General features: G+C 43.8%; 1 protein-coding gene across 2 annotated transcripts in view; it reads left to right on the plus strand.

Moving 5' to 3' along the window:
- Nucleotides 1–9,179, plus strand: part of AUH (AU RNA binding methylglutaconyl-CoA hydratase) — a 149,837-nt gene extending 140,658 nt beyond the window's left edge. For both annotated transcript variants that reach the window (XM_084899037.1, XM_084899039.1), the window contains one exon: nt 8,623–9,179. In XM_084899037.1, the coding sequence (XP_084755163.1) occupies nt 8,623–8,700 (78 nt within the window). In that variant the 3' untranslated portion in view covers nt 8,701–9,179. The remainder of the gene's footprint in view (nt 1–8,622) is intronic.
- The last annotated feature ends 4,156 nt before the right edge of the window (nt 9,180–13,335 follow it).

The following is a 13,335-nucleotide window of genomic DNA, read 5'->3' on the forward strand; positions in this document are numbered from 1 at the left end:
ACGAGTTAGAGGCAAGCAACCTACCAGAGCAAGAATTCCGAGTAATGATCATAAGATGGCTAAAAAGAATGGAAGACAAATTTGACAATATGAGTAAGACCCAAGAGGAAATGAAGATGACTCAAGAAGAAATGAAAAATGACATCGCTACTATGAAGAACTCAATAGAAAGCATCAAGAGTAGACTAGAAGAAGCAGAGGATCGCATCAGTGAGCTAGAAGACAAGATGGAAAAAAATACCCAATTAGAGCAGCTTCTAGAAAAAAAAATTAAAAAGCAGGAGGAGAGCCTATGGGAGCTTTGGGACAATGCAAAACAAAACAATATTCGAATAATAGGGGTTCCAGAAGGAAAGAAAACTGAGGTAGACATGGAAAACGTATTTCAAGAAATAATGACAGAAAACTTTCCCGAGATAGAGAAGAAAAATCCCATACAAATCCAAGATGCTCGCAGAGTCCAAAGCAAAATGGATCCCAGAAGACCGACGCCAAGACATATTATAATTAAATTGGCAAACACCAACAACAAAGTAAGAATCTTAAAAGCAGCCAGAGAGAGACAGAAAGTTACATATAAAGGAACCCCCATCAGACTAACAACTGATTTCTCAACAGAAACTTATCAGGCCAGAAGGGATTGGGATGAAATATACAAAGTCATGCAAAGGAAGGGTCTGAATCCAAGAATACTATACCCAGCAAGGCTATCAATCAAAATTGAAGGTGAAATCAGGAGCTTCGCAGACAAAAAAAGACTAAAGGAATTTATCACCACCAAACCAGCAATGCAAGAAATGTTAAAGGGTCTACTGTAAAAATAAAGAAATAGGAAGGGAAGAAGGAACACAGGGGTATAGAATAAAAATGGCGTCAAATGAGTACCTATCATTAATAACATTAAATGTAAATGGTTTAAATGCTCCAATCAAAAGACATAGGGTAACAGATTAGATAAGAAAACAAGACTCATACATCTGTTGTCTACAAGAAACCCACCTCAGAAAACGTGATGCACACAAACTGAGGGTGAAGGGATGGAAAAAGGTTTTCCAGGCAAATGGAAATGAAAAGAAAGCTGGGGTAGCAATACTTATATCTGACAAATTAGATCTCAGAGTGAAGGACATAACAAGAGATAATGAAGGCTACTTCATAATACTAAAGGGAGCAATCCAACAAGAAGAAATAACCCTGGTAAATATATATGCACCCAATACAGGGGCACTCAAATACATTAAAAAAAAAAACTGCTGGAGGACATTAAAGGAGAGATTAATAGCAATACAATCATAGTAAGAGATTTTAATACCCCACTGTCACCCTTTGACAAATCATCTAAACAAAAAATCAGCAAAGAAATATAAATCCTAAATGACTCACTAGACCAGATGGAATTAATCGACATCTTCAGAACATTCCACCCCAAAGCCACAGAATATCCATTCTTCTCAAGTGCTCATGGGACATTCTCAAAGATAGACCACATTTTGGGACATAGGCAAAGTCTCTTCAAATTTCAGAAGATAGAAATCATATCAAGCATCTTCTCAGATCATAATGGCATAAAACTGGAAATTAACTACAATAAAAATAATCCAAAGAAATCAAACACATGGAGACTAAACAGCAAGCTATTAAACAAGGACTGGGTTACCAGAGAAATCAAGGAAGAAATTAAAAACATCCTGGCAACAAATGACAATGAAAACACAACAATCCAAAATCTATGGGACACAGCAAAAGTAGTTTTGAGAGGGAAGTTCATATCCCTACAAGCCTATTGCAAAACACTAGAAAAAATGGTAACAAATGATCTAACTCTACAACTCAAAGAGTTAGAAAAAGAGCAACAAGAAAAGCCCAGTGTAAGCAGAAGGAAGGAAATAACAAAAATTAGAGCGGAGATAAATGACATAGAGACCAAAAAAACAATACATAAGATCAACAAAACCAAGAGCTGGTTCTTTGAAAGGATAAACAAGATTGATGAACCTCTAGCCAGGCTAACAAGAAACAAAGAGAGAGGACCCAAATAAACAAAATCAGAAACGAAAGAGGTGAAATAACAACAGACCCTGCCGAAATACAAAGGATTGTTACAAAATACTACGAACAACTGTATTCCTACAAACTGAACAACTTGTAGGAAATGGACATATTCCTAGAGAAATACAACCTTCCAAAACTCAATCAGGAAGAATCTATAAACCTCAATAGAACAGTAACTTGGGAAGAAATTGAAACAGTCATCAAAAAGCTTCCAGCAAACAAAAGCCCTGGGCCAGATAGCGTCACAGGAAAGTTTTACCAAACATTCAAGGAAGAACTAAAACCTAACCTCCTAAGACTATTCCAAAAAATCCAAGAGGAAGGAACACTTCCAAACTCCTTCTATGAAGCCAGCATCACCCTAATACCAAAACCAGATAAAGACAACTCAATGAAAGAGAATTACAGGCCAATATCCCTTATGAACATAGATGCCAAAATCCTCAACAGAATTCTAGCAAATGGGCTCCAGCAGAGCATCCCAAAGATCATACACCATGACCAAGTAGGATTTATTCCAGGAATGCAAGGATGGCACAATATCTGCAAATCAATAAACGTGATACATCACATAAACAAATTGAAAGATAAAAATCATATAGTCATATCAATTGATGCAGAAAAAGCATTTGATAAAATCCAACACCCTTTCCTGATAAAAACTCTCAACAAGGTGGGAGTACAAGGATCATACCTCAACATAATAAAAGCTATATATGATAAACCCACAGCCAACATCATACTCAATGGGCAATAACTCAAACCATTCCCTCTAAGAACAGGAACAAGACAGGGTTGCCCATTCTCACCACTCCTGTTTGACATAGTACTGGAAGTACTAGCCACTGCAATTAGACAAGAAGAGGATATAAAAGGCATCCAAATTGGAAAAGAAGAAGTAAAGTTATCCATATTTGCAGATGACATGATATTTTACATAAAAAAACCAAAAGACTCCATTAAAAAACTAATTGACTTAATAAATGAATTTGGCAATGTATCAGGATTCAAAATTAACGCCAAGAAATCTATGGCATTTCTATACATCAACAGTGAACTTACAGAAATAGAGACTAAAAAAGCAATCCCATTTACCATCGTACCAAAAAAACTAAGATACCTAGGAATAAACTTAACTAATTAGATAAAAGACCTATATGCAGAAAACTTCATGACACTGAAAAAAGAGATAGAGGAAGATGTAAACAGATGGAAGAAAATATCATGTTCATGGATTGGTAGAATCAACATCATCAAAATGTCCATATTTCTCAAAGCAGTTTATAAGTTCAATGCATTCCCCATTAAAATACCAATGGCACCTTCACAGACCTAGAAAGAACTCTCCAAATATTCATCTGGAACAAAAAAAGACCCCGAATAGCCACAGCAATCCTGAGAAAGAAGAAGAAGAAGGAGGGATCTCAATACCAGATTTCAAGCTGTATTACAAAACCACTGTTTTCAAAACAGCCTGGTATTGGCATAAGAACAGATATATAGATCAACGGAATAGAATAGAGAATCCAGATATTGACCCAAACCTCTATACTCAATTAATATTTGACAAATGAGGTATGAACATACAATGGAGTCAAAACAGTCTCTTCAATAAATGGTGTTGGGAAAATTGGACAGACACTTGCAAAAAAATGAAACTAGATTACCAACTTACACCATACACAAAAATAAACTCAAAATGGATACAGGACTTAAACATAAGATGGGAAACCATAAAAAATACTAGAGGTATCCACAGGTAGCAAAATCTCTGACATAAGCCAAAAGAACTTCACTGATACTGACCCTAGAGCAATGGAAGCTAGAGAAAATAAACAAATGGGACTACATCAAAATAAAAAGCTTTTTTACAGCAAAGGAAACCATCAACAAAACAACAAGAAAGCCCTCTGTATGGGAGAACATATTTGCAAATGTTATCACTGATAAAGGTTTAATCTCCAACATCTACAGACAGCTTACACAACTTAATAAAAGGAAGATAAATGACCCAATTAAAAAATGGGCAATGGATCTAAATAGAATCTTCTCAGAAGACAGAAGGAAGGCCAAAAGGCACATGAAAACATGCTCAAAGTCACTAATTATCCGAGAAATGCAAATCAAAACAACAATGCAGTACCATCTCACACCTGTCAGAATGGCCAACATCAACAAATCAACAAACGACAAGTGTTGGCGAGGTTGCGGAGAAAAAGGAACCCTCGTGCATTGCTGGTGGGAATGTAGACTGGTGCAACCACTGTGGAGAACAGTATGGAACTTCCTCAAAAAACTGAAAATGGAACTCCCATTTGACCCAGTAATCCCACTTCTAGGAATATATCCCAAGAAGCTAGAAACATCAATCAGAAAGAATATATGCACCCCGATGTTCATAGCAGCACAATTTACAATAGCTAGGATTTGGAAACAGCCTAGGTGCCCATCAGCAGATGATTGGATCCAAAAACTATGGTACATTTACACAATGGAATATCATGCAGCCATAAAAAAGAAAAAATTCTCATCGTTTGCAGCAACCTGGATGGAATTGGAGAACATCATGCTGAGTGAAACAAGCCAGTCAATGAAAGAGAGACACCACATGACCTCACTTTTTTATGGATGATAAAGAACATTATAAACTGAAGAACCAAAAGATAGATATAGAGACAGTAAAGCAACAAGCAGACTGTCAAATTACAGAGGGGAGGTTGCGGAGATCTGGGGGAGATAAACGATCAACCGAAGGACTTGTATACATGCATATAAGTACAACCAATGGACGCAAAACTCTGGGGAGGGAGGGTATGTACGGGACGGGGGGAGGGGGGGGGAGACATTGGTATATAAAAAAAATAAAAATAAAATTAAAAAAAAAAGTTGGTTCTTTATAAAACTCTATAATATTGATAAACTTCTAGCCATGCAACCAAAGGTAAAAGAGAGAAGATAAAAATTGCAAACCTCAGAAATGCAAGAAGATCCATCACTCCAGGTCCCATGGACACTAAGGAACATAAAGGGATGCTATCAACAGCTCTTTGCCCCAAAATTTGGTTACTTAGATAAAATGGACCAATTCCTTGAAATATACAGAATACCAGAATTCACACAAGGAGAAATCTTCTGAGTAGTATGTTTGTTAAAGAAATTAAATCAATAATTAACCTTTCAAAATAGGAAGCACCAGACCCAGGTGGTTTCACTAGTGAATTCTTTCTGACATTTAAGAATGAAATTATATCAGGTCTTTTTCAGAAAATAGAAGCAGAAAGAATACTTTCTGAAGCTTATTCTATGAGAGCAGTATTGCCTTGACACCAAAACCAAAGAAATTACAAAAAAAGGAAAACTGCAGACTTTTATTTCTGATGAACACAGTCATAAAAATTCTCAACAAAGAATTAGCAAATCAAATCCAAAAATGTGTAACAAGAAGTATATGCCATAACCATATATGCAAGGCTTTTTCAGCACTGAAGTCAATTAATGTTATCCACCATATCAATAGACTAAGCAGGAGAAATAAATTATATTAATAGATGAGGAAAAGGAATTTGACAAAATTTAACACCCATTCACCATTAAAAATTCTCAGCAAATTATGATTAGCAGGGAGCTTTCTCAACTTAATAAGGATGTCTACAAAAACCTTCAGCTAATATATTTAACTGGAGGCCTGGTGCATGGATTTGTGCACCAGTGGGATCCCTCAGCCTAGCCTGCACCCTCTTGCAATCCATGACCCCTCAGGGGATGTCAGACTGCCAGTTTTGGCCCTATCCCCACAAGCCAGACCAAGGGAACTCACCAGTGTGCAAATCTGTGTGCCCGGCCTCTAGTATGCATATAACATCTTTGGTTAACCTGTCCCCACCCTCTCTTCCCCCCTCCCTCTGAGATTCATCAGTCTGTTCCATGTTTCCATGCTTTTGCCTTGAGTGTCTTCCCCCTGCATGTCATAGCTACCAGTCAAATAGTAACTTAGGCTTTTATATATATAGATGATCAGGAACAGGGCAATGTACCCCCTCACCACTTCTTTTTAGCATCTACTAGAAGTTCTGGCTAATAAAACAAGACAAAAAGAAATGAAAATTCACCCTGACCAGTTTGGCTCAGACTGAAGGGTCCTTGGTTCAATTTCAGTCAAGGGCATGTACCTTGGTTGCAGGCACATCCCCAGTAGGGGGTGTGCAGGAGGCAGCTGATTGAAATTTCTCTCTCATCAGTGTTTCTAACTCTCTATCCCTCTTCCTTCTTCTCTGTAAAAAAATCAATAAAATACAAATTTTTTAAAAAAAGAAAAGAGATGAAAATTGTACAGATTGGGAGGGAGGAAATAAAACTGTATTCATATATTACATGATTGCCTATGTAGAAAATCCCAAATAACCAAAAAAAATCACACTAACTCATAAGCAAGTACAGCAAGATTGCATGACATGGGTTAATATATACAAAAGTAAGTTCTCCCCTGTATACCAGCAATGAAGAATTTTAAATTAAAAGCACAATATCATTTACATTAGCGCACACACACAAAAAAATACTTAGGTATAAATCTAACAAAATATTTGCAAGGTCTTTAGGAGGAAAACTGCAAAACTGGTAAAAAATCAAAATCTAAGCCTGGCTGGTATGGCTCAATGGTTGATTATTGACCTATGAACCAGGAGATCACAGTTCCGTTCCTGGTCAGGGCTCTTGCCTGGGTTGCAGGCTTAATCCTCTGTGGGGCTGTGCAGGAGCCAGCCGATCAATGATTCTCTCTCATCATTGATGTTTCTATATCTCCCTCTCCTTTCCTCTCTGAAATCAATAAAAATATTTTTTTTTAAAAGATCTAAGTCAATAAAGAGATGGCCTATTTATGGATAGTAGGATTTAGTATTATTAAGATTTCACTTATTCACAACATGACTTATATATCAATGCAATCCCAGTACAAATCACAAGTTACTTTATATTGGCAAACTGTTTCTAAAGTTTACATGGAAAGTCCAAAGACCCAGGTTAGCCAACACAAGATTGAAGAACAAAGTTTGAAGGCTGACAATACCCAACTTCAAGACTAACTATAAAGCTACAGCAATCAAGACAGTGTGGTAGTGGCCAAAAGATAGAAAATGGATCACTGGGACGGAATGGGGAACCGGAAGCAGACTCACACAATTATAGTCAGCTGATCTTTGACACGTGAACAAAGCAGTTCTACACAGAGGAGATAGTCTTCAAAGCAAATAGTACTAAGGCATCTGGGCATGCAACTGACAAAACAATGAATCTAGACCCTGGCCTTACACCCTTCGTACACATTAACTCAGAGTGGGCCGAAGACTTTAAAATGAAACACTATAAAACCTCTTGGAGATAACAGAAAATCTAGGTGATTTTGGACTTGGCAGTGACTTTTTAGATATACCACCCAAAGTATAAAAATGAGAGGAAAAATCATGTTTGACTTTATTAAAATGAATACTCTGCAAAAGACACGGTGAAGAGAATAAAAAGACATGCAGTCTGAGGAGGGGAGATCTTTGAAAAGCAGTTAATGAAGGATGTGTGTCTAAACATGCAAAGAACTTAAAACTCAGCAACAAGAAAATCACCCACTGAAAGGTGGGTAAGAGATCTGAGCAGAGACCTGTCAGAGTAGATGTACAGACAGCAGGTGAGCAGACAAGAAGATCCTCAACATCATAAGTCATTAAGAAATGTAAATAAAATGAGCTACGATCTGGCCATTTCTTACTGAGTTAGGCAGGATGTGTTTAAGCAGGCCAGCTGAGACTGAGGTCCCCGCACAGCCTGCACCGCGTTCAGGGCAGCTCTATTTATAATGCCCAGACGGCCTTCGGGAGGTGATGGGTGGATTGTGGGCCCCTGACAGTGGCCTCTAGCCCACGACAACAGGAACTGACTTACCTGCCACGGAAACGCATGAGAAGCCTGAGTGTGCATTGCTAAGTGCAGGACTCCAATCGAAAGGCTGCAGACTGCATGATTTCCACTCCATGCTCGCCTGGGAGTGGCAGTGGGGCAGGCAGGGTGCATTGTGGGCCAACGGGAGGTTTAAAGCGGGGATGTTTCTATAGGACACTGTCATGGTGGATCCGCACACACGTTTGTCAGAGTCTGTGAAGGATGCAACTCGGTGAGCCCTACTGCATACTCGGGCCTCAGTCAGTAATAATATGTGGTGTTGGCTTCATCGGTGGTAACTGTACCCTGGTCGGCCCCGTGTTAACACGAGAGGAGCTGGCTGGGGTCCTGAGGGAGTCTATGGAACTCTGAACTTTGGCTCAATTTTTTGTGTGAACCTAACCTAAAGTTGTCTAAAAAATAAAGCCTATTAATTTTTAAAGTGTATTTAAAGTGGAGAAAAACCATAGTTGGAATTAGAATAATAAATTTGGCCACATAATTAGGATTGTTCAAATGACTACTGGATTTCAAAATTTAGATTGTGTTCTAATTTGTTTTCTTAGATAAAACTTGTCAAAACTGCTTTCCCATTGTTTACTGTTTGGTGCACATAACGTACCGTCCTGTTCCCCTTAGACCATTCCCACGAAGGACAGGCTGGAAGGGCTGCTGGCTTTCAAGGAGAAAAGGTCCCCTCGCTATAAGGGGGAGTAGACAGGCGGCGGCCTGGGAAGCCGGTGCGGCGTGAGCTTCCGGACGGCTCAGCGCCTGGTGGCCCAGCGAGGAGCGGCAAGCGGAGGCCCCGGAGGCAGCGCCCCCTGGGGGCGGCCACGTGCACGTGTCCCACTGCAATGCCACTCCGCCAGAGTGACCGCTAGTGTCCCGTCGAAACAGATCCACGCGTAGGTAGGCTTTTACGATGTTCCTGCATATGAAGCTTTCTGTTCTTAGTTTTTTATGTGAATAATGTATATATTGCACTCCAGGGATAATGTTGATTATGTTGATTGTAAGTCTACTGTGCTGCAATATGAAAATAAAATTATTTCTATAGACCCAAAAATGCGGAGTTATACAAGTAGAATTTCTAAGGGAGCATACACATGCACACACATGCATCTCACACTGAAAATGGATGGATAGATATTCTAAGTGAAATGGATCAGATCTAAATAAAACTAGTGAAAAGCAAACTTGGGATTTTTCTCTCAGCCCATTCTTTAATAGAACGAAACATCGTGTGTTGGGTTTTAGAAGAAACCTGCTTTCCCCGCTGGTTCTTCCAGGTGAGCTCAGTCGCCGGAGACAGGCCAAGGCTCGCGAGCCACCTGCAGCCTGGCACCTGCTGCTCAGCCTCAGAAAGAAAATGCAGCCAGAGTCCTGGCTTAAGGGTGCGGTGCCTCCCCGCCTCCCCCTCCTTCCCCCCAATTCCTCGCACCTGGTTTCAGGAAGGAAAGGAAGTGGCTTTCCCTCTGGCCAGGCAGAGCCTCAGACTGGGAGCAGCTGGCAGGTCGCGGTGGGTGCTGTGCCCGGGGCGCCTATGGGAGCTGGGGACGGGGCTGAGTGTGCGGGGAGGACATCACATCCTGGAGGTGCTGTGTGTGCTGCTTCACACCAGCTGCTGCCTGCGGACAGCCCGTCCCGGAGGGCAGCTGCTCTCCGCGTCCTGTGCCTCAGTGAAGGCCCCGCAGCCCCCTGAACGCTGTGGGGTGGGGTAGGGGCTGGCAGCTGGGACACATGCAGCATGCCTGTTCCTTGCAGCCCGCACTCACAGGCATCGCAACCTCCTTCCTTTTGGAAAGCGTATATACGCTTGAAAACGCAGCCCATTAAAACATGGTCTCTGAACAGACGCCTCTTCCAAGAGGACGCACAGATGACATGAAAAGATGTTCAAGGTCACTGACCATCAGAGATGCAACTTAAAAGCACAATGAGATACCACCTCACCCCTGTCAGAATGGCTACGTCAATAAATCAACAAACAACAAGTGCTGGTGAGGATGTGGAGAAATGGGAACCCTCATGCACTGCTGGTGGGAATGCAGACTGGTTAGTCACTGTGGAGAACAGTATGGAGTTTCCTCAAAAGACCAAAATTAAAAATGGAACTGCCTTATGATCTAGTGATTCTACTTCTGGGAATTTACCTAAAGAAACCAAAACGCAATTGGAAAGAATATACACTGAGTGGCCAAATTATTACGATCTTTGAAAGCATAATAATCTGGTATGTATGTATGTGTGTGTGGCCTGGTGCATGAATTTGTGCATAGGTGGGGTCCAGCCAGCCTGGCCAGGTGGAGGGGACATGGGTGGTTGGTCAGCCTGCCTACTGGTTGAACTCCTGGTCGAGGAGGCAATTTGCATATTAGCCTTTTATTATATAGGATATACACTGAGTGGCCAGATTATGTTGTTCAGAGATCATCATAATCTGGCCACTCAGTGTATGCCCCTATGTTCATCGCAGCATTATTTACAATAGCCAAGATTTAGAAGCAGCCCAAGTGCCCACCAGTAAATGGGTGGGTAAAAATGCTGTGTGACATTTACCCAATGGACTGCTAGGTCATAAAAAGGAAGAACATTTTACCCTTGTGACAGCATGGAGGGACCTGGAGCATTATGCTAAGGGAAAGAAGCCAGTCAGAGAAAGACAAGTGCCATATGTTTCACGTAGAGTTTAATGAACAAACTGAACTAACAAGCAAAATGCAGAGACTTGTAGACAGAGAGCAGGCAGACAGCTGGAGGTGGGGTGGGCGGGGATTAAGCAAAAAAATCTCACGGACATGAACGACAGTGTGGCTATTGCATGGGGAGGAGGGGAGTTAGAGGTGGAAGAGGGTGTGGGGTATAATAGTGATGAAAAAATGTTTGAAGAAAATTAAACTGAGACAACAGTGTCTGTATCCAGAGGGACACGCCAGAGTAGACAGCCTTGGTAGCTGGAGCTGCATGGAGGCCCTGAGAGCAGCGAGTTGGAGACCTGGAGGCCCAGCAGCCACACAGTCAGAAGGAAGCGGGTGTGGGGGCTGCTCCTGCGCTTCCGGGGAAGCTGGCAGCACCTGTCCGTCCGCACTGCTCAGGTTCAGTGCCGTGTGCCGCTCTTGGCGTCCCTGTTGCAGGAGGCGGTCCATGTCACCGGACAGCACACCGGCTCTCAGGCCACGTTCCCCTCTGAGCAGTGAGCCCTCAGGCAGGGCACCCGCCCGCTTCCTCTTCTGTGCGGGTCCAGCAGCCGCTCATGATCATGGCAGACAGCAGTGACCGGGCCAGGGCTTGGAGTCAGCGGTGGTCTCCTCTGGATGTTTCCCATTTCAGAGAGATGTGTTGGGGTGGGGTGGTGGGTCAGACCACGTTCAGAGCCTGGGAAGAGAATGTGCGAGAAACCTGGTCCTCAGTTGAGCCCATTGAGGCGCTGTGGCCTGAGAGGCTACCGCCCGCTGAAGGAAGGCCTGGGGCCCCACACACTTACGCTGGCCGCTCTGCACGTGTCCACACGGAGGTGAGGACTGTGGGCAACGGGTGCAGGGCTGCGGGCTGAGCGGACGGCTCTGCTAAGGAGCTTCGTCCCTCCGTGGGCTGAGCGGGCTGGACCATCCCTGCCTTCCTGCTCCCTGTGGGCGGGGCCAGAAGAGGCGCAGAAAACTACCCCAGGCGCCTGGCCACTACTGCCGGCCTGGGGCGAGCGGGCTGAGTTGTAAGAAAAGTGGTCATGCTGCTGACAGGACCAGAGGATCAGCCCATTTCTCACGGCCTTGGGCTTCCACGTGGCCGCCTGGCCGCAGCCTCATCCCAGAGGAGGTGCTGGGGCCTGGGGGCCTGTGGGTGCAGCCATGTGGGGCCTGGGGGCCTGTGGGTGCAGCCATGGGGGCCTGGGGGCCTGTGGGGGCAGCCATGGGGGCCTGGGGACCTGTGGAGGCAGCCATGGGGGCCTGGGGGCCTGTGGGTGCAGCCATGGGGGCCTGGGGGCCTGTGGGTGCAGCCATGGGGACCTGTGGGGGCAGCCATGGGGGCCTGTGGGGGCAGCCATGGGGGCCTGTGGGGGCAGCCATGGGGGCCTGGGGGCCTGTGGGGGCAGCCATGGGGGCCTGGGAGCCTGTGGGGGCAGCCATGGGGGCCTGTGGGGGCAGCCATGGGGGCCTGTGGAGGCAGCCGTGGGGGCCTGGGGGGGCAGCCATGGGGGCCTGGGGGGGCAGCCATGGGGGCCTGGGGGCCTGAGGGGCAGCCGGGCGGACCAGGGACAGGCAGCCTCCGCAGGCCGTGCCCACGCCGCACTGCCAGGCCAGTCCCATGTGTGGCCAGAGCGGCCTGGGCGCAGCGGCCACAGGCCGTGGTCGCAGAGGAATCTGGACCAGCCGGCGGCCCCCTGAGCTTCTGGAAGGAGGCTGGGCCACTCCCTGTCAGCCTCCGGACGGGGAAGGAGCGCATCCTTTGTGCCGTTCAGAAATGAGTGGTTGGCAAGTGAGAGTTGGGACCTCCTGTCTTCCCCCCACTAACGTTTATTTTGAGTTGTTCATTGACACTTTTCCAAAACAGCTTTAATGAAGCCTAGAATTTGCTCACCAGTGGCCACAATTTAAATGCTTTAAATATACAAAAAATGTGTGACTTGCCATAAAAGACAGGAAATGACAGCCCTGACTTGGCAGGAAGAAACTCTCATTCTCGGAGGGCTGTGATTGGCATTAACACCTGCCAGCGGTGTTCCCATTTTGATTGGCGTGTTATGCAGTTACATTCTGTGTAATGACTGACAGGGTGGGACTTGCACCTGCCATTTTGATATTTGTTTTCTACATCCCATACTTGCTCTGACCGGTAACCGAGCGGTGACCTCCAGGTTCACAGGTCGACTCTCAACCACTGAACAACACTGGCTGGGAAGTGCTTGCTTGCTTGCTTGCTTATTTTATTTATTTATTTATTTATTTATTTATTTATTTATTTATTTATTGTAGATTTGAGTTACTCTCTAGTGCCATTTCAACCTGAAGGACTCCATTTATATTATTTTTTTAAATATATTTTATTGATTTTGTACAGAGAAGAAGGGAGAGAGAGAGAGAGAGAGCTAGAAATATTGACCAGCTGCCTCTTGCACACCCCCTACTGGGGATGTGCCCACAACCCAGGTACATGCCCTTGACCGGAATGGAACCTGGGACCTTTCAGTCCGCAGACCAACACTCTATCCACTGAGCCAAACCGGTTTCGGCTCCATTTATATTATTGTGTGGAAGTTCTGCTAGTAACACATTCTCTGTTTTTGTTTATCTTGGAATGTCTCAATTTTTTCTTTATTTTTAAATGATAATTTTGTTAGATATAGCATTCTTAGTT

The sequence above is a fragment of the Pipistrellus hanaki genome (assembly GCF_964339955.1).
Source record: "Pipistrellus hanaki genome assembly, chromosome: 11".
NCBI classification, from domain to species: domain Eukaryota; kingdom Metazoa; phylum Chordata; class Mammalia; order Chiroptera; family Vespertilionidae; genus Pipistrellus; species Pipistrellus hanaki.